Below are 27,593 nucleotides of genomic sequence, written 5' to 3' on the forward strand. Positions count from 1 at the left end.
CGGAGCAAGCCAAATCTCCTGTCACTCCTGTCAACTTCGACTTGCCGCAAGACCACGCTTATAAAAGGGCTGGCCTCCCCCCACCCCCGGCCGCACCGTTTCCCATAGGAGGGCAAGGGGGTGGGAGCAGGAGAGGCAGGAGACGAAGATCCTCCGTGCAGTATCGCCGACCTATGCAGGGAAGGCACAGGGCTGGGACCGCTGCTTCATTAGGAAACCCCCCGCCGAAAACTACATTTGGAATTGTTTCTCCCAGCCACAAGCAGTTGTATATGTTACGACTTGGATTAATTTATACTCTCCCATTGGAGAGAGAATGTATTCTCTTTGCAGGGTATTTTTAGCAACCACATGCTTCTGTCTCTCAGGAAGCAACAGCTGAGAGTGGGACAGGGAGGGCTGGTATGCATATTTCTGACCCCTTCCACTGTCATCTGGCTTTTTCCAGAAATTAAACAATGCTGCTTTATTTTTACCCTCTAGGAGATGGACCGCATGTTTAGAGGCAGAGATAACAGTGAAACACACACTCTGAAATTCTTGGCATCCTCCATCGCCACCAGAGCCTGGAAAAGGGGGGTCACTTCCCAAATGCCAGAGGCGGTGGGCGCACGGAGCAGTGTGGAAGGAGCTGGAAGGACAGCAGCGGTTCGGTACGGGCTGCAGAAGCAAGCAGGACATCTTAGATACTCGCACAATTTTGGATGCACTAAACCTCTTTGAAACGGCACTGCATTTGAGAGCTCTCCCCACTTCCAAGGCTCAGCCACGGAAGAGATGGGGGAATTTGAGCCACCTGAGTGGAAAAGGAAGGTACACCAGACAGACCAAACCCGTGAGAAGCCAGGCCCTTGCTTTGCTCTCTGCCCCCAGCAGCCAGTGCAAGTTCGGGGTGACGCAAGGGATGGCCTCCATGTATAAGAGTAAACCTCGCTGTGGAAACTGAACCCAGCCCAGACTGTCGTTCAGCGTTTATCATTTAATAGCACTTCGCAGGGCTGGTTCCTGCTAATCTCACCCTCCCACCCCTAGGAAACCTGATGCTATTTCCTCCTGGATCCCTAAGCACCACACAGATACCAATGTTTGCAAGCCTCTTCCCACACCTCCTGGCTGCAGAGAAAAACCTGTCTGATTTAACAGGGAAAGTGAGGTGTAGAGAAGTAAAGAGGGTAATTCCTGTGCATCCCTAGACTGTAAAACAAATGCTCTACCTTGCCAAGGCAGTGGGAAGTATCGTTGTGCTCTTCAAGCCAGTCACAGAACTGCTCAGCATCTTCTGCTAAAAGCTTCTGGCAATTTTCCTTGCCTGCAAATGAAGTATGGTATCATGCTTCAGCACATATATCCTGTCTTATAGTTTGCCTGCATGTGCCAAGCACAAACGATATCAATCCTCAACTCCATAAATTCAGGGTGATCCGAGTGTTCATGTGATTATGAGCAATCTTCCCCAAACAACCAGACTCCTCCACTCGTCCTGAGGAGGGCCAGAGCCGTTGCAGAGCCATCAGCACAGACCTCCCAGCATTTACGCTGTGCAGTGTAGAAAAGTCACTACAGGCAATTAGCCCCTACAAGCAATTACAATTTTAATTGCAATGCTCTACTTGTGAGATACGTGATGTCAGGATGCTCTGGTCTCATCTGTTACCCATGTTTAATTCCCCTGGGTGTAAGCGCCTTTTAGATACATATATTTGCCAGCAGTACTTTAGCACCTCAAAATTAGGCGCTGTTTTTTTTTTTCCCCCCAAAACCCACAATTTGGAGTGTGGCTATATTGAACCCAGTCATTAATCACATTAAACACTGTTTCTGATTCCCAGATAACAAAGAATATAGAATAGAATAGAATAGAATAGAATAGAATAACAAAGAATATAACAAAGAATATATGTTTTCAAAGTAGCCAACTAAAACCAACAGATCAAAGTCCTTCTAGGACAGAGTTACAAGAGACCAGGTCTCTGCATGGGCAGACATCTGTGGTGTACCCAGTACAATGCACCCCTCACCCTTTCAGATCACAAAAAAAAAACCATTTTGGCTCATACAGAGCATAACAAAAGTCTCATTTCTCCCCTTCCAAACCGGTGAATGCCATGGTGGTGTGTGCTCAGCCGGGTTGTACGGGAGGAGATCAGCCATCCGGCTGCACATCACACACTCGGTACCACTGGGCCATGGTTTCAGACCCAGCTGTGTGCAAAAATACAGTGGTAAAACTGTCAATCTGAAGAGAAAACACCGGGAAAATTGGAAAGGGCCAAGAGAGGCTGGATAACAGGGATTCCTGCTTAAACACCTATTTGGAGCAGTGACCCTACTTTCAACCCCTTGGAAACACACTGAATTTCAAAGCTAGCCGGAGAGGCATGCTGATTTTGGAGCACCGAGCAAGGCTGACCCTTCAGCAGCGGGTTATTCTGCACTTTGGATCTGTCTGGATATTGGGCTGGAGGGACAAGTGGCCCCGTCCTCCTAACAGGAGAACAAACAGCACCCTCTACTGCCCTCTAAAAATTTAACCAAAGCACAATTTTATCAAATTTAATTGCCGCAGCTTTGGACTGTGGTGAACAGTACTCAGACAAGTTGTGAATTAGAGAAAAAAGGAAGAAAAAAGAGGGAAAAAAACCTAACTGTCCTAGGTGGGTTCTCCTTGGACTTGTCATTATAATTCAGCTTTAAACATTAAATGTAATCACCTGCAGGGCGAGGGTGGGCCCTGCGTCCCAATGAAACCCCTTTTTGGGGAGACAGCGAGGAAAATTTGGGGGAAATTAGACTGCCTGTTCTCCTGGGAGAAGGTGTAACGGGGGCTGAGGGGAATTCGGCCCTGAAGAGGGATGGATCGATGGGGTGATCAAGGGGAGGGCCGGCTGGTGGATCGGCAGCGATTTGGGGGATTTTGGTGGTGTTTTGGGTGCCGGGGGGAGAGGGGAGCCACCCGAGGTGAGGGGAGAGGCCTGCAGTTACTGGTAGTTGCTAGGCAGATATTAGGCAGTTACTAGTAGTTACTAGGCAGACATTAAGCTGTTACTAGTAGTTACCAGGCAGTTATTACAAAGTTACTAGACTCTTACTAGTAGTTATTGCGCAGTTATTAGGCAGTTACTATGCTCTTACTAGTAGTTACTGGGCAGTTTATTAGGTACTAGTAGTTCAGAGGCAGGTACTAGTAGTTGCGAGGCAGATACTAGTAGTTACTAGTAGTTATTGGGCAGTTATGAGGCAGTTACTAGTAATTATTAGTAGTTACCAGGCAGCTACTAGTAGTCCCTAGTCAGTTTGGGCCCCTGAGGGGGAGGCCACGGGCTGGCCGGGCAGTGGGAGGCCGCGCCGGGCACAGGGCAGCCAGTGAGGCCGGGCTGGGGACCGGCGGGACCAGCTGGGCTGGCTGGAGGTTACGGTGGACCCCCCCGGGCGGTTAAAGCGGACCCGAGGGGGCGGTGAGGCTGGAGGGGAGAAGCCGGCCCGCAGGAGGAGCTCGTTACGGGAGAGAAAGCTCATTAAGGTGTCCCGGCCCTGAAGGCCCCGCCAAGGCGGCCTGGCCCGGCCCCGCCGGCGGCGCGCTGTCCTTAACGGCGGCGGCGGCGGTGGTGGCGGCGGCTCCCTGTCGGCAGCGCCTCCCTGTCGGCAGCGGCGGGGCTATGGCGGCGGAGCGGGGTGGGGAGGCTTCTCTGCGGCCTCTGCTCGTCGCCGCCCGCCGCGAAGGTGAGTGGGGCCCGGCCCCGCCGAGCCACACGGGCCCCTCGGGGCCGTGAGGGGGGAGGTGGGAGGTGGTGCCAGGGGCCTGTCAGAATGTGGTAGAGGCATGGTAGTGTCCTTCCCTCTGTGAAATCAAGCATGTTCTCATGATGCCAGTATTGAAAGTAATAGGCGTTTGATGCCAAAGGCAGAAATTAATGAGGAGCAAAACGCAACGAGAGTCTTGTCGGTGTTCTGCGTCTGGAAGGAGCAGGTAGGGTAGCTGCAATAGGTCCAAACTGTTTGATATGCAGCTTGTAAAAGATAGTCTTATATTTAATTCTTCAGTGTAAAGAGGTCTTGCTCTAGCTTCATAAACTAATCCCATGTTTATGGGACAGTAAGATGACAAACAGGTTACTTTTATACACCAGACCGGTGATGCAGAGCCCTGAAATTGAATCTTAAGGTTGTGGCTGAGAAGTGATGGGAACTTTCCATGCCGTCTCCTTCCCAGGGAATCTCTCCTGAGAGACATCTTCCTGCTGAAATCTAGCAAATAGCACCCCAAAAAAAGTTTTGAGCTTCCAGGAACACCAAACCATTCAAAATGGGTATAAAATACTTGCATCTTGAAAGGCTTTGGCCAATAGTTTATAAGCATTGTCTATTCAGTTGTATAATGAAAATAAAGTTAAAAAAAAAAAGGCCACACACTTAGCAATGCACAAACATGGGCTTTTTTTAAATATGTAAAACATCCATTAACAGCAGATTTCTCCATTGTCAGTTAAATTTAGTAGTACTCTTGAACAGAAATAACTCCAGTGGAATTAATCACTGTTTAAAAAGCTGACAGCTATTTTAAGCAGTCAGCTTACTGGAGGAAAAAAGCAACACAAGTATGTATGCTTTTCAAAGGAATATACTTGGGGGAAATTAGGAATGCGGTCTTGCTATGTTTGGGTTTAAGTTCCATTTTTCACACTTATTTCTTGAACTGAATTGTTGTGTTCCTGAACTCCAAAATGTGTTTGGTGCATTAGCAACAAAGCCTTTAACTTTAGAAGTACTTTGACCTCTTGGGAATTTCAAGGGATTTTAAGAGTGCGAAGGTTGTGCTTCTTAAATTCTCAGTGTTTAGCGGTAGCTCACGCCCTTATTTTTAGTGCACAGCTGGTACAGGTTTTGTCGTGAGCCAGACACAGCAAGGATTGCTGGTTATGCTTGTCAGTTCATACCTGTGCCAAACAGAGCTGTGGAACTGGATATTATGGGTGATTTCTGGTTTGATAGCCTGTTGAGGAGGGAGGGTGTCCTTTTCTTAAATACAAAATTAGCAGTAACTTTTGGCTTTGGAAACTCTGTGGCAACAGTTCTTGCTAATTTCTTCACACACACACACACACACCCCCCCCCTTGGGGTTTTTTGGTTGTTTGTTTTAGCCTCGGGTTTCTTTTGACTCAGTGGCAACAAGATAAAAACCCTTGGTACCTGTAAGAGTGTAGTTAATCTGTAGTTACAACCATGCATCCTTTTCCAAGACTCAGTATATAGCACTCTCACGTTATAAATGACTAATTTTCCCCTCTCCCTCCTCTTCTATTCTACACATCTTCTTCACTTACTGGAGGGCAAAAAAAGCGTCGGGTACCAATTCACTGATTATATGTTTCTCGCCCAGCGTTCTACAAGCCCATCTTAAATAGCACTGAGAGTAGGCTGGGAAATAACATTGCACACACTACTATCGTCCAATCGTATGGGAGCGTTTATATGTCAGAAGACAGCTGGGCAGAAGGGTAAGTAACTTGTCTTAACCTGCCTCAGAGAGTTTACAAAGTGAGGATTGGGAGGTGTGTTTCTTATGTATTCTTAAGACCCAAGGAGGGTTAAACCACGACAGAGTGTAAAGGGAAAAGGGTCTGTTATCCTAAGGAAATAACTTAATGCCTGGCAAGGAAACTAACAATTTATCCTGCAGTGTTTAAGAAGTCTAATGTATTAGATCCTTCTTCAGAAGGAACCAACCACCCAGCATAGACTTAATCAGCCTTCTGTTGCACCCCGTTCACATTTTGACAGTGTGTTTCAAGAAGTAAAGTACAGCTGGATCAAACTGTGCTCACAGAAATTTAAAAAAAACTCAAAGACTTGTTTTCTGAAATCCTGAGCAATTTATTGCAGTAAAAATTATTTGACACTTTAAAAAAAAAATTGCAACTTTTTTTGCTGGTAAAAGCCAAGTAGCTGATTTCAGTCTGCTTCAGCTGTGCCAGGCTGGCCCAGCTCTTGTGGGTGTGATAGGATGCAGGGAGCAGAGGTCAGTGTGATGTTCAGTGGAGACTGAGAAGTGGAAACAAGACGACTTGGACCGACAGGGAGAAAAATTAAGAGAATCAAGGAACTGTGTTGCAGGAAGTGGACACCTTAATTTTATTAGTAGTGATTGATATATTGTACTTCAGTCTTAATGCTTTAAAGTATTTTCTGTGTCCTGCCTGGGTTCAGAGCGCTAAGAGAGCAGGCAAAGTGTCTCGTTACTTGCTCACCCTGGGCAAAAGGGGAAGCATTATGTTTCACATCAATGGCAAGCTTCTTCTGTTGTGTGTCAGAGCAGATCACAGATCCGTCTGGCCATCAAGGCTTTTAGCACTGTTTTGGTTTAGTTTGTGCATTTGAGAAGGTTTGGGCAACGCTAGGTTTAAGCCCTGTTTTGATAGCGTAGTTGTACACTTCAAAGGCCTTGTGCATGTGTATAGGCTCAGCCATGTGTCTTAGTCAAATCTGTGATAACATGTAGTATTCAAAGATGCATATAAATGCTTGTAAGTTAACTTATTTTAGTGTTCTGTAGGGAAAATTTATAGTTCGAGTGAGGAAACCGGTTTATGGAAACATGCAGTGCTGGCATTGACAGCATTTGTTTCCAAACAACAGAATCCAGTTTTGCATTTCATTTTTTTACAATCACCTGAACTTTGAAAACAAAACAAAAAAAAAATCATTCAAAAGGATATTCAGGGACTAAACTTGCTGAGAAAATGAAAATTCAGTGCTGCTATAGTATTGTTTCCTTGGAGAAACATCTTTCACCTAACTGCAGAAATCGAAATCTGTCTGGTTCAGCCTCCCTTCCTCTTAGAGGAATGCAGTACCGCAGTTCAGTGTATTTGATGAGGGTTTTAAAGTTTGTTATCTTTGCCTGCCCTTTCTAAGTGGGATATCTGTGGATATCTGAGTTTATTTCTAAGATTGCTTTCTGGCTCCCACTGTACAGTGACTGTGCTTGCCTGCTGTACCACAACCAAAAGTGCCTGGATTTCAGTGATGCTGTTTGCCTGCAGTTTCGGACAGCTGATCCTCTTAAGCGTTCAAGCTTTTGTTCATCTTCCATCCTGTTACGGAGTAGGAATATGATCGCCTGATTACAAGAAATAGAGTTTGCACATCATGTAAAGTTACGGCCAGTCAGCTGAGATAACTGACTGCGTGCAGGCTCCTGCCTTTCTTGCTTGCAGAGTAAAGCAAATTAATGTAGTGTACGTGATGTAAATTAACCTGTTTTACTTTGCAGCTGGGACAGGCTTCAGCATGCACGCTCAGTTACCGTGAGGCTGACAGGTGGTAGCCTGGTAAGATGCGCTAACCCCGTTGCTTGTGTGGATGTGCCTTGGAGACAGCCATGTGAAAGGGCTCGTAAAATGAGAAAATATGCGGGTCAATATTTGCTCTTGAGGACTTGCAGTTGTTGAACTTAATTCATGTATATCCATCTATTTCTCATTAAAATGCTATGTTTGCTGTTGGCGTTTGAGGGCAGAATTTGGCTATATCGTTTTGTGGGTTTAGTACCTTGAACTTGAAACTTTATGCCTTTGCCTTAAGGGATTTGTCTAGCCTAGACTTTGTCTTTACTATATTATTCTGCTTTCTGTCTTCTCTACCCTCAAGAATTGGGAAAGAAAAATTAATAATAGACTAAAGCTGGGAGCATTTCCTTTTTAATGAAGTGGTAGACAATCCTGGGCTGAACAGGCTTTTTTTAAATTACCAGGTTTCTGATATTTTAATTAATGTTAGTATTTTTCCTACCATGTTTATACTGCCCTGAGGGAAGACTTTTTTCCCTGCCTTTCCTACATGGCATGCCACAAAGATTCCTCTACAATTAACCTAGCAAAAGTAAGAAAACAGATAGCAAAGGTTTAGAGTTGAAAAGACATCCTTGAACTTCTCTCAAGTAGTAAAATATGAAAGTACAATAATGTTAAAATGTCCCTAAGCATTCTCACATCAGTTTTTTAATGCCTTTATTGAATTGCTGTGGCATTGAAGAAGATTAAAAATAAAATAAAAAAAAAAGCTGGTTGTGCTTCTAAGATCATAATTGAGAATCGAGAAACAGTAAGCAAATCATTATCTTTCAATTCAGACAGTAAGAGTCTGATTTATTATTGAGGCAACTTGTTTGGTTCCAGATTTCCAAAATCCACCTCTGTTATTTTTATTTTTTTTTAATTTATTTAAATTGCTTCAGTTTTCTTGTTAAGAGAGCCTGCAGTTCCCATTGCCTTCTCAATGCCCATATTTCAGTGTTTGAACATTAAAACAGTCAAGTTGATCTTGTTTTAAGAATGTGTTCCTTATTGCCTCTTGATTGCTCCTGATTGTCTATTGATTTAGGCTGGATTTATTCTCTACATTAAAAAAATAATTGTATAAAACACATCTCTGGAGAAGTATTTTTATAAATGCTAAATGAATGAGCAAGTAGGTAAGTATATTGGATATCACCTGGATATTCAGGTGATACTTGATGTTCTCCGTCTTCACCAATGTTATTCAGTACTACGTCAGACTGCTTTTAATTTCACTTCATATGAAGTATTTAGCTTCTGTGTCTTCTGAACGCTCTCAGAAGATGCAAGTCAGAAAATTATACCAATAAAAAGTATGCTGGGTTTTAAGCATGCATTTATTGTTATGATCTACTTCTGCTTTAATAACAGATTTTTGTTTACTCAGACATTTTTATAAGTCACATTGGAGATAAGAATGAGAAGTCATTTTTATGAGAGTGAAAGTGGATGTGTTTAGGAAACTTTTCTTGCACCAGTCTTTGTAAAGTTTGAGTGGGTTTCGGTAATTAATAAATCTTCAGTGATTCATGGCTTGTCTTAATGATGGAGGACTTGTAAGAGTGAGACCAACTCACTAAAACATTGGATTTGAATCAAATTATTAGCTTACATCTCAATCTCAAGCTTCGAAGGTGTCATCATAAAAGATAAAATTATGAAGCAGAACTCCAAGTGTGGCTTAAACAGAACATTATGTAGAGGAAACAGTAATGCAGCAAATTCACTGGCTGTATTTCTTTGAAGAAGAGTAGAAGACATGAGCATTTTGCCCTGTGGCTTGCTTCTCCAGTTTTTGCAAACATCTGAAAATGTACTTTTTTTTTTTTTTTTTTTTTCCTGTGGAACTACATTACTTTCTTTAACTAGTGGCTATGAATTAAGACTACACAGCTTCTTGCCCCTTCTGTATTAGGTGTATGTTTGCCATCTGGAATGCAAAGATCCTAACTCCTTCCAGGCTGGATTGACCTGTCTTGACCCTGTGTGCTCAGGGCTGGCCATATGTACCTGTCAACAGCTGTAGCTCACTAGGCTCAAAGTTCCAGTGTACTCTGGCCCCTGCGAAGTTGAGCTGGTGTTACTAACTTTGACCAGGACCTCATGGGACTTGCAGTCTCTTGAGGCCACAGCACCATTAGAACGAGGAACAGTTCTCTCCCTTCTGCAAGTGTGGAGCAGCCACCACAGTGAGAAGTTATAGTGGAGGGGTGTTTTATTGGCAGTAGCTCACTGAGTGCTTTTCAAAAGGTAACTTGTAAAATGCAGCTTAGGTGGGAAGGAGGAATTGTGTCCTTCTCTGATACTACTTAGTTCATACTTAAATAGCAAGATGTTGGCATCGGGAGTCACTTACAAAAGCGCTTGGTTTGAAGTGCTTGGTTTGGAACACTTGTTTTCTAAGAAAACCCATGAATTTAAACCAAGATTGTTCATACCCTAACTGAAAACAGTAATTTAAAGTGACACTGTTTATGCCAGTTCTGTTGTTTAGGATAATATTGAAAGGACCCATCAAAGTGAGGAACAGTTGTGTTCATAAGAACTAGTTTTAACTCACCCCTTTGCAGTAGGTAACTGATTTCTCCCATGGTACTCTTGCAGGAATCAGAGATGCATAGAAATTAAAACCAGAGTTTTCAAGCTTAAATGCCTAAATACAAATGTACCTGCATTTGAGAATGTAGGTTTAAGGGTGTTGACCAAGTTTAACAAGTAGGCAGCAGAGCTGAGAGTAGACCCAGGGTCTCCCAGTTGGGTATAAATGTGTGTGTACACAGGCACGTGTATTTCATTAGCATACAGTGCTTGAAGACAGGCAGCGATGCTGCTGTCTGGTTTCAGGTAGGTTTCTCAACCTTTTTCATAGTGTGGAAGTATAACCAGTCTTTAGCATCTCAAATGAACTCACCTTGTCCCATTTCTCTGTGCAGAGGCCTAAGCTATCTTTCCAGCCTTGTCCTCTCTTACCTCCTCCCACCCCCCTCTTCCATCTCTTTTAGGGCTCCCTAGCCTCTGCCGTGTGTCTCGAATTTGAATCTGTTTGTAAAGCAGCCCTTTATTAAAATGCCCAAGTATCTCAGATGACTGTTGTAAATTAATAGTGTTATAAAACCGAGAAGGAATACGAATTGACTTTTGTGTGCGTATTTTGCTTTTTTGCATTTTATAGGCATTTTGATTGATAAAAAACCGTCTTTTTTGGCGCCTATTCTGTGTCCTAGATTTTGAGCTCTTGAATTGTAATAAGAGCTGAAGTAATCACAAGAAATACTGTAGTGACTGCTGAGAATTAGTAGTCAAAAGAATCAAAGATATTTTATTCCTTTCTTTGAAAAGAAAATGGAAAACTTAACCCGTTTTTCTAGTTTTCCTGTTGAGACTATGCTAATTCTAATGTGGATCATCACTAAGGGTAGCAGTTGTCTCTCGGGTCTGCTTTCTTGATCCTTGACAGTCCAACAACAATAATATTTTCTCTGTGTGTGTGTGAATATCTGCTTTTTTAAGGACAGCTTATAAGTAGTACATTCATGGAAGTCTAGACTGTCTTTCACATTTTTCTTTCTTGGCATACAAGTGAACTGTGATGAAACAGGAAGATGTTACCTGGTTTATTGGCTGGATTTTTCCTTTTATGCCCGGGTGGTACTTGAATGCTCATTTCCCGTTCTATCTAATCAATCAGCTTTGACAGGTACATTTCTCAGCCTAGTTCCTTCTGAAAAGAAGTATTTCTTAAGAGCTTAAGAAGGATAACTGGGCAAAGCAAATGGTACAGGTGAGGCAGATGTATGTTGGTGAGCTGATAATTACGTTTGCTTGAAATAAGAAACCTATAAATACACATGGTTAATACGTGCAGCCTCGTGTTTCTGTAACTGTCCATTGTCATCCTGGCTCCTTTCTGTTTGTGTGCATCCTTTTGCTGTGGTCAGTGCCACCTTAGATCGGAGCAGAAGCTCCTTTTTTTTTTTATGCTTGTATTATACCCACTAGAAATGGGCTCTGATCCTTCTTGGTGCTTCTAGACACTTGCAAATCAAGAACTGCACTCTTGTTTTCAGCCCTGTATGGTCACATATCTTCATGTAAACAGGACACCCTCAAGACTACTGAAGCCCCAAAGCTAATCATTTTAATCTGCCGTATGAGACCCTGTGTCTTTTAGTGACAGCCTTACCTGATGTTAACATCTGTAAGCACCAACAAAGTGTGGATCACCTGTGCTTTCAGAAGCTATGCTGCCCAGGATCAGTCCTTGCAATCTTGTTGTTGTGAGATGACACCGAAAACAGGGCTGTTACTGAAGAGAAGCACCAATCCGGTCAGTGGCATTTCTGAGCGCAGAAGCCAGAGGGGATTGTTACAGTGCTCCACGCTTCCCATGAGCATTGAGTTAAATCTTTGAGGGATCTTTGCTCTTCCTTTAATGGGACGACCTTATGAGTGTCTGAGGTTAGTGGGCTGTGCTAAAGTCACTCGCAAAGCTGCTCTTAGCATTTCAGTGGGATCAGATTCATCCTTTGATTGCCAGAAACTCCTTTATGTGCTCTACTTCACTTTGTGCATCCTTTTAGATACATAAACTGCTCTTAATATGTACTGTTGATATAGTATGTCTTTTCTGAGGATGTCAGTGGACTTCACAAAACATGAGATCTCACAGCATGTCTGTGGCAGTACTAAGTACCATGGGTTTCATGATATAGCCAAGAAAACTGTGGCAAGGACAAACCTGTAAGACCTACTAAGAACCACATGAGAAAATATTGCCATTGGGTCATTAGTAAATAGGAGGTGTGGGCTAGATTAAGGACTCCAGTCCAGATAGTCCAGAGACTTGTCTTTTCCTCTGAAGTATGGGCTGTTGACAAATGTAAATTTTTTGGGGGGGGAATAGCCTAGAAATAAGGGAAAAACTACACTGAAAATTACTGGTTGACTTCATCATGCAGCATGAGCATTTATATCTTTTATTTAAAAAAATTAAGCTCATGTCTTGCATTTCTAAAACATTTTAATCCATATCCTTTTATTAAGGAGGAGTCCCTTTGTGACAAACAGTAGTTGGTCTGTTTTGTGGTGAGCCATTTCTTAATGACAAAAAGCTGATCTGAACAGTTGCTCCAAATTCATGATACCAGTAGCTTTATGTAAACATTTTGGAGGCATAAAAATGACAAGGTCAGTATGGCAGTTCTGCAAGGCAACTGCTTTTGATTGATGCTGTGAAAAGTTTCTGATGGCATGGTTGCAAACTGTAAGGTAAACTATTTTTTTTAACAGTTTTTTTAGTTGCCAGGAAAGATATCTTGTGAATCTGAAAGCTGAAGACCTCAAGTTCAACTTAATATTTATAGAACTTGTCGTGGTTTAACCCCAGCCAGCAACTAAGCACCATGCAGCCACTCGCTCACTCCCCCCACCCAGTGGGGTGGGGGAGAGAGTCGGAAAAACCTAAAACTTGTGAGTTGAGATAAAAACAGTTTAATAGGACAGAAAGGAGGAAAATAATGATAATGATGATAATAATAAAATGACAATAATAATACTAAAAGAATTAGAATATACAAAACAAGTGATGCACAATGCAATTGCTCACCACTCGCTGACTGATGCCCAGTTAGTTCCCGAGCACTGATCTGCCCCTCCCGGCCAACTCCCCCCAGTTTATATACTGGGCATGATGTCATATGGTATGGAATATCCCTTTGGCCAGTTTGGCTCAGCTGTCCTGGCTGTGTCCCCTCCCAGCTTCTTGTGCCCCTCCAGCCTTCTTACTGGCTGGGCATGAGAAGCTGCAAAATCCTTGACTTAGTATAAACACTACTTAAAACACTGATGTTTTTAGTTGTTGCTATCAACGTTATTCTCACACTAAATTCAAAACATAACACTATACCAGCTACTAGGAAGAAAATTAACTCTATCCCAGCTGAAACCAGGACAAACTGGTTGTACACAGGCAGCTGTGGCATAGATCTCCCTGTGCTCTGTCATTTTTGTGTGTCGCAAATGGTCTTGAGGCATAGTTGAAAGGAGAAAGGGCAGACTTGTTCATGACCCTTCTCTGGAAGTGAGCAGAGACATGTCATTTAGCAAAGAGGGCTGTTGATATGAGGAGGAGCCTGCAGTTGCCCAGACAGAACTGAAGACCATTTACAACTCACTGCCTTGGTGAGATTTAAGTGAGAGACACATCAGTTTATTCCTGAACTTGTCTCCGTGCATTTTGTCAGAAGACCGTGTAGAAATACATCATCCAAGGCATATGTATTTGCCTAAAAATCCACTAACTATACAGAAAATAAAAAGAAAAAGGCTATGTTTATATGTATGGGTTTTCATGTGGTTTGAGATGGAAATTATCAGATCAAGGTTTTTAAAAGCGGCTACCCAGCATTTTCAGGAGTGCTAGGCAGCTGTGCGTCTGACCGACTTGGGTAGCAGCTGCTGTATCCTTTTTGTGGATCAGGATGTTCTGGCCTTGTTTGGCTTCAGGAAAGCAGGCGAGGTTATGCTGTGCTTGGCTATATCATACTGACAAAGCTGGAGCTGAACTCCCATGCTATTTGCTAATGTAACAGCAGGTGAATGCCAAGAGCTGCATTAAAGCAGGTTACGTTGCCATGCTCATGGTGCTGGTCTGCGTTCCCAGCCAAGTTATTGTTTGGGAACCATGCCTGTTTCACGTGATATGTGTTAATAGTCATCTTGTGACCATGGAGAAAAACTGAGTAGAGCAAATCTTTAAGGTTCCAAAATCAAGGCAAATGTTGCGAACTCTGTGTCTTTATTTTTGTAGATGTTTCTCTCCTGGGGGAAATCAATCGTTGGGCTTAACAACACTACAAGTGTTAAACTGAGGTAGGAGACTTCACTGAGATTATTGTAGCTCTGCATTCATCACTGCTGACTCAGCTGTAGTAGCATAACCTTATCTTGAGAGAAGATTGAGCCAAAACAGTGGGACAACAGTGTTAAGAGGTGAAAAATTGAAAGACTTAATGAGAAATAGAAAAGACAACACTATGAAAAGAGAACTAAGATGTGATAAATTTACAAAGAAGAAAGAATCTTAAGTCCTGTCAACCTTTTTACAATATTGAAGAATGAAAACGACTGTTGTAACAATGACGAGCAATATTTAAAACTGTCCCTAGAATATATTTTAGTGCAATTTATCAGTTACTGCAAAATGCTGTTGAGGGCAAGGGCACAACAGGGTTCAGGACGGCTCCAAGAGGCACAATGGAAGTTACTTGGACAACCAGACTTCTGCTCCCTATAATCCAGTCTTTTCATTGCAGTGGTCAGCCGAGAAAAAGGTGAACAAACCCCCATGTTTAATTTCACATTATAATGTTTTTAATTTTTCATGTTATAATGTTTTTAGGGTTTTTTTGTAGCATGCACATGGTTGGTTTTTGTCTGCCAAGAAGGCTGTGCAGTTCACTGCTAAGTTAAGGAAAATACCCATAGACTACTGTCCTTAACTAATATAAAGAAGTCTGTCTTTGAAACAAAGATATGTTTTCCAGTGAGAAGTTAGGCAAATTGAAATAGAGTGAATGCTGCCCATGATAGTAGCATTTCATAGACTTGTGCCTAGTTGCATTGCAATTTGCCTTTTGTTGTTTTTTTAAATAGAGAATATTGTTCCATTTATCTTTCTCTAGGTAGCTGTTTTTACAGTTCAGTACACTTGAGCAAACTGGTGTAATTTTCCTCTGTAAGTGGCTGTTTCTGCTACAATAATTGGCAATTCATGCATTTTGGGTGCAAGACGGGCTTTCATCTAATGCTCAGAACTAAGTCATTGGATTTTCTTGTGTGGATCAACTCAAGTTATTGTGTCCATCTTTCACTCCTCTGCTTGAAGGGGCTGAGCTACGTGAATCAATAACTGTAGAACATTGAACATTTCTGGATGACTCATACTACGGAATACAAAAGCTCTAAAGGACGAGTCACCTGGCCATTGTACCTCATGAAAATAAAGTTTTTGTTAGAAAATGAATTCTTATATTGGGGACTGATGGTAAACCATGCCAGACAGCGGCATTTTGATACCCAGTCGTTGTTGCAATCTCAGCCAAACGCCTCATCAGAGCCAGTTTTATTAAGATCTGTATGTTAGACAAGTCAGGAGTGCCACTTTGGGAAAGCCAAGTGGGGTTAGCCATGCACACGGTCTGAAAAAGATCTCTGCATCTGCCATTCCTCAGGTTTTGTCAGTGTCCGTAGAGCTGCTGATAGATTTTCAGCTGGTTGCACGTGTTAATGTTGGCTTGTCAAAGCAGTTTGACATTCCTTGTTTCAGGCTTCCACTGGAGCCACAAGCAAGCATCTCTTTCCTGGGGTGATATTGGCTCCGTTAAAGTATATGTCATACAGCTTGTACTGAAATTCATGCTCTGGGTTTTAAGCAGCTTTTCACTTGTGCAAAGATGGCAGTCGTGTTGTCCAGGGCAAACGCGGGGGACTGGGTAGACTCCAGTCCTTCCTTATCATTTGTGAACTGATCATCCCACAGCTTAGCACCATTATGTAGAGTTACAGGACGCAATACACAGTGTTTGATTCTGTTTTTTCATGTTCCCTTGGACTTTGCTTTCCTTTGGCAAGGGGCCAAGAGAGCAATCTTTAGAAATAATGGTAAAGGCTGATTGCCTTTATGGGTTTCTAGATGCCTTTTGGCACCGAGCCTTGAGACCACAGGGAGCGATGCTTTCCTTGCCCACAGTCTCTCCAGGCTGTGTGCAAAGCATGGAAAGCCAGCTGCTCCACATGTGGCTCCAGGATGGACTGCTGGGTAAACTTAGAGGGTTTAAGCTCAGTTAAGACGTCGTGATACTTTCCCCAATATTTTCCCTTTAACCTCAGCTTCATTTGAAGAGCACTATTTAGTTGAACTGTCTAGTTACGTGGCTTCCTTTATTTGTGCTTTAAATTTGTTTAACTTTGGCTTATTTTTGAGAGCAGGGCATGCCAAAAAGTGAAATTCTAGCTTCCACACTTGGAATTAGTGTGACCCACTGGGGATGAAAAAGAAACAGGTAGTCTTAGAGTTTGTCAGCACAGAAAAAGTTCTGGTGGTATAGCAGTGTGGGTAAACTGGCTCCCTGAAAGCATAGCCAGTACTAGAGAAGGGTTTCAAGCAATATGAGTTAAACTGGTTTCCCTAATGAATTAAAGTGTATTAAGAGGAGAAAGAACAGGGGTGGTGAAGGAGCTTTATCTTTGTGAGGGTTTTGCTAGCACAGCTATGCTCTTCTGAAGGGTGTGTTTAATTCTCTTAATGGACATGATGTTGGTACTATTTTTAAGTGCTTATTAGAGTACGTCCCCCCAGATCAAATGTGCCTGCACATACAATTATCCAGGAATAGCTCCAAGTCTGGGCCAATTTTACCATGAATTAAAGTGCATACAGGCCATGAGTTAACTGGGAGAAGGGCAAAGAAAATCGAAAGAAGCCCTTGGAGCAGTTTTTCCCCATATAACTACATCAGTTAAATTGTTATGGGGGACACGGGTATAACCTTCCTAAGCATTTGGGACCTCCTGACCTTTCTCATGTGCTGAGCTACTCCTAGACTTTCTTTAAATCTCTTCTTTAAGGAGTATTCCCATATTTAACTGACGGTGTGATCTAGTCCAGTTAAAATCCTTCTTTTTAGGCCATTAGTCAAGTATTTCTGACATTGCAGCCTATTTGAAGTGGACTGAAAACCCAATGAAGAGTTTCTGTCTTTGTTTTAAAGTCCAGGTACTCTTATGGTAATACTTTATAAGTCCATGAGAGCAGTACTTCTGTAAGTAGGAAGGTTCAAGTGGCTTTGCAGCATTGCTTTGAAGCCACAGTGAGGCACGATGTGATTCAGTGGGTGAACATTGATTCCTTCATCCTGTGCTGCATGTGAATATTCAAGTGGTTGATGTTTTGTGTAAGCAAAGACATGCAAATATATCTTGTCCTAACTACTGGCCGATTTTTGTCTTTTGCTCTTTCTGTTTAGATTACATTTTAGATGAGGCAACAAGGAAAGACCTTTTCACCGACACTTTCTGTAAGGTTTGTGGGGCAGTGCTGCAGTTTGAGTCTCAAAGGACATCACACTATAAGGTAGGCTGGAAAGGAGAATTTCTCCTAGCAAGCACTGGGGCTTTGGCTTGTTTGTTTGGGGTTTCTACGTAGTGTTATAAAAGACTTTTTATAGTGTGTTTCTCAAAGCTTATGCTAGGCTTAGACATTAACCCGACTTGAACGTTGTGAAAGTTGTGGGTTCAGTGATAGCGAAGGGCAGTCACCTGCATATTGCAGCATGATTTTAGAAGGAATTGAGCAGGTTCAGGCCATGCCGTATGTGGGATTGAAGCAGATCTGCACCACGTGAGCCAGAACATATGTATGGCACAGGGCCATGCTAGCTATAGAAGATCGAGGTCATGCCTCCTGACGCTTCACCCAGCGATACACACATGCTGCTCTGTGCACCAGTGTCTGCTTGAGGCAGGTTGTATGAACCATGCTGAAGGCATTTCTTGGAACAACTGTGTGCCTTGGGATATTGCTGTAGACATGGGCAAGCGTGCTTCATTTTGAAACTTGATCTTGAGGGTGTGCAAGTTTGCAGGTACAGGTGTTTGTGTCTTTTTCTTTCTTCGTGAAAAAGTTTAAAGTGTCGTTTGCTGTCAGAAGTCTGTCTTGCTATTCACATTATTAAGACTCAGGTCTTGCAAGGTGTTGTATTTACTTACTTCGATTTAACTTAGGCAGCAGTTGTGCTGTCAGAACTTCACAGAGTTCAGACCCTCAGTTTGATGTTCTGTTTCTTGGATCCAAATCCAGTTGAGCATAACAGATGCAATTGTAAAGTTAGCTGACTTCACCATTACAAATCAAATTGATGGAAACAGCTGACTTTTTTTTTTTCTCAGTTGTATTATCTAGCCAGGTATGATAGGACCCCTTTCTCTTTGATAATATTGTTATAATATCCTGCACTGCTCCTCAGAATCCTTAAAAGACATCTGAAAAGCATCAAATCAGAGAAGGCAAGTTACTACTTTTGCTTTGTAGGTTACCACTGTATAGGGTGGCATGTGGGTAAGTGTGTTACAGCTGCAAGAGTTTGAAGGTTGTGGGTTGAGAGGGCATCTAAGAATTAAAAAATAATTGCGTTTGAGGGAAGTATACGTTAACACCCAATTTTAGTTACCTGGACTATTGTATCCTCAGTAGAAGGGTGTAGAAATCTCCATAGACTGACTCCAAGCTGGAGGTACTTTAACTCAACCTCCAGGGAAACCTGTTTCTCCCCACTGACTGTATGGGGAGACTAGACTTCTTATTTAGGCAGGTAAGTTGAGTCATGCTGCCTGTCATTCTTCTGTGCCAGGACAGGGGACAGCCTTGATGTCAAGCCCCCAGGCTTAGTGGTAAAGGAGCACAGCAGACTTTCTCTGTGGCATGGCTGCATTCCTTTCCTTACCTATTTTAGTGTCCCTGTTTGTAAGGGGACATGTCAGGATTTTTGATTCCCCAAAGAGTTGAGAGTAGATGATTCCAGGGGCTGCTTGAGGCAAAATGTTATGAGTAATGCTAAGTACTATATTATTGATTAAAGTATAGTATCGTTACATGAGCTGGCATTTGTCCGCTTGTGGCTCTACTTTATACAAATACAATTTGGCAAGTGTTGAAAGCAGTTTTTGATGAATGAAGTCCCAGTCACTCGATGTATCACTGCTTGGATCCTTGTTACTGAAACAGAAATAATTCTAGCCTCTTCCCAGGGCAAAAAACATGCTCAGAAAGTTCGTCTTTACATCCAAATGCATGGTGAGAAGGATGAAAGGCAGGAGCATGGCAAACAGAGGAAAACAGATTGTATCAATTTTCAGGTGACTATTCATCTTCATTGCTAAATAAAATGTTTCCTTTTATACTTCAGCGAATGCTTGTAACTGAGCTTGCCCTTGTCTGGTTTCAGATGGATGGGAGTGGAGTAGTGGACAAAAACAAATACTGCAATCTCTGCAACGTGTTTTTTACTTCCCCAGTTGTTGCTTTGTCTCACTACTTGGGAAAGATCCACGCTAAAAAGCTGAAGCAATTATCAGGAGACCAGGCCCACATGCCAGCACAGAGCGTGCAGCCCATTTCTGGTAATAACTAAATAGTTTGCTTTGCATGTGTTTTCCTGAAACAAATATAGAGAAGTATCTTCCTACACTTGCCATGTCTCTATGCCTTTCTATTCTGCCGAAGTTGTGGAGCTGTCTTGTGGTAACTCCTTAGGTGAATAAACAGAGATACTACCCTGTGCAACTCTGAAGCCATGGAACCTTGCTTTCAAATTCCCTGTCTTTCATTGACAGAAACTAAAGGCAAATATTTCTGATTTTTTTATTAATGAAAGGTGTTTATTGTTGTTCTGAGAATTCGCTGCAGTCTCAACAAGATGTTCCTCTGATAAATTAGTATGATAAGAAATTTTAAAACCATTAGTTCGCAAGCAACACTTAACCGGTGTTAGTACTGTACAAGTTGCTGAACTGTATTTAAAGATGGAGCATAGTGTATGTGCTCTGAATCGCCCTCTGCAGGGTACATCTCTCTTCTTGGACTGTATAAGGACCTTAGAGTGACCAGCCATCAAACACAGCTGATTTTTAGGTATCTAATGATGGGGTTTCTGAATATTCCAGGGTTGGGTTCCTTATCAGTCTGTACTTTCATATCCTTGCAAGGACTAAGATATTTTGTGGTCTCTTGCAAGTAGTTCAGCATCCAGCAGACTGTTCTCCTTTCCGGCTCTGTAGTTCTGCAGACACCTGTTTTTCTCCATGGAATTATTTTAGCCTTTCCTTTGCTGTGCTGTCAGCAGATTTATCCTCTGCTTCCATGTCTCCAGCTTTACAGAAGCCATTGGCTGAGAAGCCCTTGCTGCTTTCAAAAGCTGAAGAGTCTTCGTCATCCTCCAGCACAAGGTTGAAGTTAAATGATCCAGACAAATACTGCAAGCTCTGCTGTGCTCCCTTCAATAATCCACTTGTGGCCCGGCAGCATTATGTTGGTAAGAAACACAGAAGAAATGAAGCACGGAAAAAGCTATTGGAGGAGCTAGGAGACAAAGCTGTCCCTGCAGAATCCAGCACAAATGGTAAGCAGAACATGAGCAAGTGTTGCAATCTCTGAGTGTAGCTTGAGTGCTCAGTTCTGATTTGTTCAAGGAACTGCTCTGATGTGTGCAAGGAAATTATAGTCTTCTCCTGTGTTACAGAACGAGTTCATTCCTTCCTTTCTGTTTGGTCTATGAACTGCTAAAGTTCTGTCTCTGACAGCTGTAATTGGAAAATATTTCTTATTGACTTGGAGACCCAATCCAGTCCTCACCGAGTTCTGCAGTCAAATTCAAGGGATCATAGAAAATAGCCCAGTCCCCGAAATCCAAGGCCAGGATCAGTTGTATCTGTGTCATTCTTAAGATGTTCATCCACCTTGTTAAAAACCGTCTGTGCTGGAAACTCCACAAACTCCATGAGGAACATCTCCCAGGACTTCTTGATCTTTACCTTCTCGATCTTAAAACCTTCTACTGACATTGAACTCAGCTCTCTCTGACCACAATGTATTTCTTCACTGTGCACAGAACAAGAAGCAGACACAAGAATTGAATAATTTGTTTCCTTTTTGTCGCATTCTTTAAATAATTGAAAACTGGTGTCATGTTTTCCCTTAATCTTTTATTCGTGAAACTGGTTGTCGTAATTATTTCAATCTTCCCACATAAGGACATTTGTTTCCTAAACAGTCATAGTTCTCTAGCCCCCTATCAGGACTGTCTCCAGCTCAAGCACTGTGTCCAAAGCCAAGGCCCTGTTGCTGTGCAACTTCCATTAACTTTGAGGGGTCATCATCTGGTCCTGTGCAACAGAACTGTCAGTCCTTTCTTTAGTAAGGAATTCAAAATCCTACCTGATCATCAAAAGTCATTGTTAGTATAAAACAGCTCTCAGTAAGTCATGCTATAATTTAAACAAAATAATATGTTTTGATGCAAAGCCATAGCCCACTGGAATTAATGCTACATTTTGCTAATGGATGAACCTCTTGGGTTTGCATGGGGAAGAAGGTTACTCAGTGGTTTCAGAATACTTAGGTCTATGGATGACACAGCTTGTAGGAGAGGAGAAAATGACCACCTAGAAAACACAAGGATTTTCCTCATCTGACCTTACCTTATATTTGCCTGAGGCTCCGTGTACCGTATTCATAATGTACTGTATTGACAATTCCCTCAGCATCTTTGCAGGGTTGAACCAACACTGCATGAACATTTGAGCAGGTGATGTTTAAACTGATCTTATTTTAATTAAATCTGGACTGACTGGATTGGTATCTGTTGGTGCTTGCTTTGGGTCAGGTATTTACAATAGTATTTAATTTTTCAGTACAGTTCATTCTCATCAGCACTTGACAACAGTTTACTGGAATTGTATTTCTGATGACTGAAGTGATCCAAGACTCTTTGTTAATTTTTAAACCGTGGTTACACTGCAACTGTACACCTCACCAGCTCCCTTCATAAATGTTATTCTAGTGTAAAATTGCAGCAAAGACTTTATATCTGTCTGTAAACATTGTTTATGGGAATATTATGTTAGGACTCTTGCATGGGATGGGATCATGATGTGCTTTGAGTTTTGCCTTTCATTTGTAGTCTCTCTAACATACAGGTTCCTTCTTTTCAGCCGTTGGGGTTGGTTATTACATGTGCCCCGTATGTAATGTCATACTTACATCTATAGAAACGTACCAGTCCCACGTGCAAGGAAATAAGCACCGGATTAAGTAAGTCAATAAGTCTTTTGTTACTATTCCTCTGTAGTTTGTACTTTCAAACTTTTTCATTAGCCCTGTTGTCTACTGTTAAGTGACTTTGACTAGTTGGTGGGTTTTTTGTTTTGGTTTGGGGTTTTTTTGTTGTTTGGTTTACTGGTTTAAAGGGGCACTGTCCATTTAAACATCCTACTTGTGACTGAAATTCAGTCTTAGAGTTCCCACAGTTGCATCTTCAGTGACAACCCATAGGGGAAAGCTCCTGAAACTTGTACAGTTTTCCCGCTTACTTTGCTATCTGGGAGTAGCAGCACCTGTTTTGGTACTGCATCTTCAGTGCTCAGTCTAGAAGGAAATGGTCTGAACTTAAAGATTCCTACTGACAGGGCAAAGAAGACCTTAATCCCGAAAAGTGCCAAGTCTCCATCAATTGTGTTGCTTTCAGGATTCATCAACATGCATCTTATATTTGGCATAAGATCATTTATGGGATAAATGATAGCTCTTGTACTTTCCCTTTTACCCAGAAGAGGGCTTGTAGACTGCGTTAATTGCAGAATGGATATTGTGGTGATTTAAGATGTACTTTTTAGAGATTGCTGTGCAAGTAGGCTAAATATCAAAATTGCTTACATGTTAAGCATTTTGATAAGACATATTTTAAGTGAAGGCGCAATAGTAATATAACCACAAGAGACTGATGTAGAACTGATACAGAATCATAGAATGGTTTGGATTGGAAGGGACCTTAAAGATCATCTAGTTCCAACCCCACCCTGCCATGGGCAGGGACACCTTCCACTAGACCAGGTTGCTCAAAGCCCCATCCAGCCTGGCCTTGAACACTTCCAGGGATGGGGCATCCACAACCTCTCTGGGCAACCTGTTCCAGTGCCTCACCACCCTCACAGTGAAGAACTTCTTCCTTCCATCTAATCTAAATCTCTCCTCTTCCAGTTTAAAGCCATTACCCCTTGTCTTATCACTACATGCCCTTCTAAAAAGTCCCTCCCCATCTTTCTTGTAGGCCCCCTTTAGGTACTGGAAGGCTGCTAGAAGGTCTCCCCAGAGCCTTCTCTTCTCCAGGCTGAACAACCCCAACTCTCTCAGGCTGCCTTCATAGGAGAGGAGCTCCAGCCCTCTGGTCATCTTCGTGGCCCTCCTCTGGACTCGCTCCAACAGGTTTCTGTCCTTCTTATGTTGGGGGCCCCAGAGCTGGATGCAGTACTGCAGGTGGGGTCTCACGAGAGCGGAGTAGAGGGGGAGAATCACCTCCCTCAGCCTGCTGGTCACGCTTCTTTTGATGCAGCCCAGGATACAGCTTTCTAGGCTGCAAATGCACATTGCTGGGTCATGTTGAGCTTCTCGTCAACCAACACCCCCAAGTTCTTCTCCTCAGGGCTGCTCTTAATCCATTCTCTGCCCAGCCTGTATTTGTGCTTGGGATTGCCTCGACCCATGTGCAGGACCTTGCACTTGGCCTTGTTGAACTTCATGAGGTTCGCACGGGCCCATCTCTCAAGCCTGTCAAGGTCCCTCTGGATGGCATCCCTTCCCTCCAGCGTGTCAACCACACCACACAGCTTGGTGTCGTCGCCAAACTTGCTGAGGGTGCACTCGGTCCCACTGTCCATGTTGCCGACAAAGATGTTAAACAGCGCTGGTGCCAATACCGACCCCTGAGGAATGCCACTCGTCACTGCTCTCCACTTGGACATTGAGACGTTGACCGCAACTCTTTGAGTGCGACCATCCAGCCAATTCCTTATCCACGGAGTAGTCCATCTGTCAAATCCATGTCTCTCCAATTTAGAGACAAGGATGTCATGCAGGACAGTGTCAAATGCTTTGCACAAGTCCAGGTAGATGACATCAGTTGCTCTTCCCTTATCCACCAGCACTGTAACCCCATCGTAGAAGGCCACCAAATTTGTCAGGCACGATTTGCCCTTAGTGAAGCCATGTTGGCTGTCACCAATCACCTCTCTGTTTTCCGTGTGCCCTAGCATAGTTTCCAGGAGGATCCGCTCCATGATCTTGCCGGGCACAGAGGTGAGACTGACTGGCCTGTAGTTCCCCGGGTCTTCCTTTTTCTCCTTTTTAAAAATGGGGGTTATGTTTCCCCTTTTCCAGTCAGTGGGAACTTCCCCGGACTGCCATGACTTCTCAATTATGATGGATGGTGGCTTAGCAACTTCACCTGCCAGTTCCCTCAGGACCCGCAGATGCATCTCATTGGGTCCCATGGACTTGTGCATGTTCAGGTTCTTTAGATGGTCTCAAACCTGATCTAAGTGGGCAGTTCTTCATTCTCCCAGTCCCTGCCTTTGCCTTCTGCGACTTGGGCAGTGTGACTAGAGCACTTGCCAGTGAAGACTGAGGGGAAAAAAGTCATTGAGTACCTCAGCCTTCTCCATATCCCAGGTAACCAGGTCTCTCGTTTCCTTCCGGAGGGGGCCCACATTTTCTCCAGTCTTCCTTGTATCACTGACATACCTATAGAAGCTTTTCTTGTTGCCCTTGATGTCCCTGACCAGATTTAATTCTATCAGGGCTTTAGCTTTCCTAACCTGATCCCTGACTGCTTGGATTTTAAAAGTTTGTTTAGTCAACAGAATTAGAGTCCCCAAAAACAGGAGTGTAGGGAACTGCTACAGGCCTATCTATAGTTCAACAAAATGAATGTATAAAGCTGGTGAATTAAGGCAGAACAAGATACATTTAAGGGATGGGTCTTTGGAGCTGCCCTTCCCACAGGGATATCTTTGTCATCTAACCACTTTATCTTCCAGCCTGAGGAAAGGGAAAGTAGAATATAAACTGATAAGTAGTTTTGCCTTGGGAGCACATTTGTCTTGTTTGGGGTTTTTAGCAATCCAGGTTGGTTGTTTCTGTTCTGTTTTGTTTCTGCTGTGGAGTCACACAGTTTGCCTGAAATTACTGTACTGCAACTGTTCAATAGAATGAATTTCAAAGAAATCAGTAACTATTACTTGACAGTCAGTATATAACGTAATTGCTTCTTACCTGCAGCTAATTGAAGATTAGTTAATAAGACAGAATCTTAAATTTTCTTTTTAAAAAGTAGTTTTAAAAACATATCAGTCATTTTAAAAGCATCTTATTCTTGTAGCACTGTAGGTCACGCGAAACTCATTTGGTCTTCATGAAGTTATTCCGGATTTTCAGTTTTCACAAAGAGTAGAATCTGTTCCCCGTAACTTCAGCTTTACAGATATCGTCGTGTGTAACAGGGTTCATGTAGTTACACAGAACAACACACTTGGAATATGTTCTTTTTCTAACTCTGGAAATACAACTTTTTGGTGTTTTAACTCGACAGATGCTAAGTAAATTTGTCAGTATTAATAACTAAGACTTTCTATCCAATTTATGCAGAGAAACAGTGCTTGTCAATCTCATGAAGAAATCAAAGAAAACATACAACTCCTTCCAAGATGAATTAACGGATTACATTAAAGTTCAGAAAGCTAGAGGTCTAGAGCCAAGAAGGTATTTAGGAAAAGCAGCAGAGGAAGAGTTTCAAGATGAAAACATTGAAGAAGGAAGTGACCTTGGTGAGGTTATATTTTCAAACTTTAAGTGTGAACAAGGCCAGCATTCCAGCCTTTTCTCAGAAACCCAGTCACCTACAAATACTGGGGAAAATAGGTCACCAAGCTGGCCATCAGCTTGTGAGCATGCACTAGAAAAGACACCTAATTGTCCCTATAGCAAGGGATACTGTAAAGAAGAGCAAGCATCTGAGGTGGCCACCATCAGAGATAAGAGCTTCAGCCTACCGGTTGCAGAATCTAAAGACTGCTACAAAATTATGCTTGCTGAAACTTCTACCAGCTCCTACAGAAAAGAACAGAAATTTCAGATAAAACATTTTGAGGAGGAAAAATACATCAGTGAAGAGCTGAAGTATGAGAAAGAAGCCACAAAGCAGAAAAGAAAGAAAAATAGTGAAGGTGCAGATTTTGGAAAAGAAAATGAGAAGCAAAAGAGAATTAAATTTGAGATAGACTTGGTAAATGACAAGAAATCAAGACCTTATAAAGACAAAAGACTTAAAGAAAACCCCACTGAGAAAGAGAGCAAAAAGCGCAAAAAGGATAAAAAGAAGCCACAGACAGATGGCAAAAGAGATGAGGAGCTACTTTGGGATGAGTCTGTCTTGGGATATTGATAAAGATTTTGCTTAGCTTTAAGAAGTTGATTCTGTTTGTAGACTCACTTAACCATTTTGTACTGTACTATGACTTTTTTTTTTTAAAGCAAAGTTTTTGTTCCAATCTGGAAGAGAGAAAAAGCCTGTCTTCTGAAATTTTGGGGCAGTAGGTAGGCATCAATTTTTAATCATCTTTCTTACACATACAGCAGCCATTGCAGTGATGCGAGTTTGAAAGTCTGTAATCTCTTCTGGAATATACCACAAATAAGGGTCAGTAGCTTACAGAATACAGTTGGAATTTTGCCAAAATGTATAGCTTCTTTCTAATATTAATGGTGCCTACTATTGAGGTTTATATTATTCTTCTAGGGAAGTACATAAACTTGTAAGATAAATAAGGGCACTACAGTGTTCCCGGGCATGTCTGTAACCATTTCTCTGAGAGATTTAAAAGGAGAATGTGAAAGGCTTTTGATTCCAGATCTTATTTGCTATTGAGGTTGTTTTGGGCTTGGTTTGGGTTTTTTTGTCACCCAGTTCTGAGTGGAAAATATGTCTATTAAACATGCAAATGGTTGTCAGATATACATTGTCTAGTAGATTTTTCTCATTGTAATCCTGATTTTTAGTTTAATTTAGGAAACACAGAAAAGGTGCAATATGCAAAATTAATTGCTAACATGAGGCTACGTTCTGCTTCATTCAGTCAAAGTAACGTACAGAAGGAATGTTAGAACGAAGCTAGATTTGTGATCCAAACAATACCCTGAAAAATCAGTAACAGCTTTGTATTTCTATTTTAAATGTCATGTCACCAGACCTTCATTCACAATATGGATTTACGTTATTGTGGCATGAGCACTGATGTCCTACTTATATGCAATTAATTGAGAAACTCAGATGATGGCATTCAAGCTCTTGTGTTGCTCCCAGGACTCTCAGATGAGACCTCCAGTAAGCCACAGACACTGGAAACGCATCAGTCTCTACAGGGCCTGGGGGCAGGCAGGCTGCCCAAGAGAAAGAGGGGAATTGCGTTGTCTGCCTGCACTGTGCAGAGCTGGGTTGTGTAGAGGGTTTGAAGCCTGTGTGATGTCTTACTGAAAGCTGCTGGACTGAGTAAATACAGTTAAGTTCTGAAAAGTGATCATTTAAAAGCAGTTTCATAAGACACCATTTAGTATCTCTCTTACTGCCTTCGGGTTGCAAGAAAGCTTTTTCTGA

At 42.3% G+C, this 27,593-nt stretch overlaps 1 protein-coding gene across 1 annotated transcript; it reads left to right on the forward strand.

Annotated features, from left to right (window-relative positions):
- Positions 1–3,656: 3,656 nt before the first annotated feature.
- Positions 3,657–26,952, forward strand: KRCC1 (lysine rich coiled-coil 1). Its single transcript, XM_050896064.1, has 7 exons — positions 3,657–3,720; positions 17,361–17,467; positions 19,141–19,248; positions 19,338–19,512; positions 20,262–20,510; positions 22,102–22,201; positions 25,589–26,952. Exons 1-7 carry the CDS (start codon positions 3,657–3,659, stop codon positions 26,382–26,384), a joined length of 1,599 nt encoding a protein of 532 aa, XP_050752021.1. The 3' UTR covers positions 26,385–26,952.
- The last annotated feature ends 641 nt before the right edge of the window (positions 26,953–27,593 follow it).

The sequence above is a fragment of the Gymnogyps californianus genome, chromosome 4 (assembly GCF_018139145.2).
Source record: "Gymnogyps californianus isolate 813 chromosome 4, ASM1813914v2, whole genome shotgun sequence".
Lineage (NCBI taxonomy): Eukaryota > Metazoa > Chordata > Aves > Accipitriformes > Cathartidae > Gymnogyps > Gymnogyps californianus.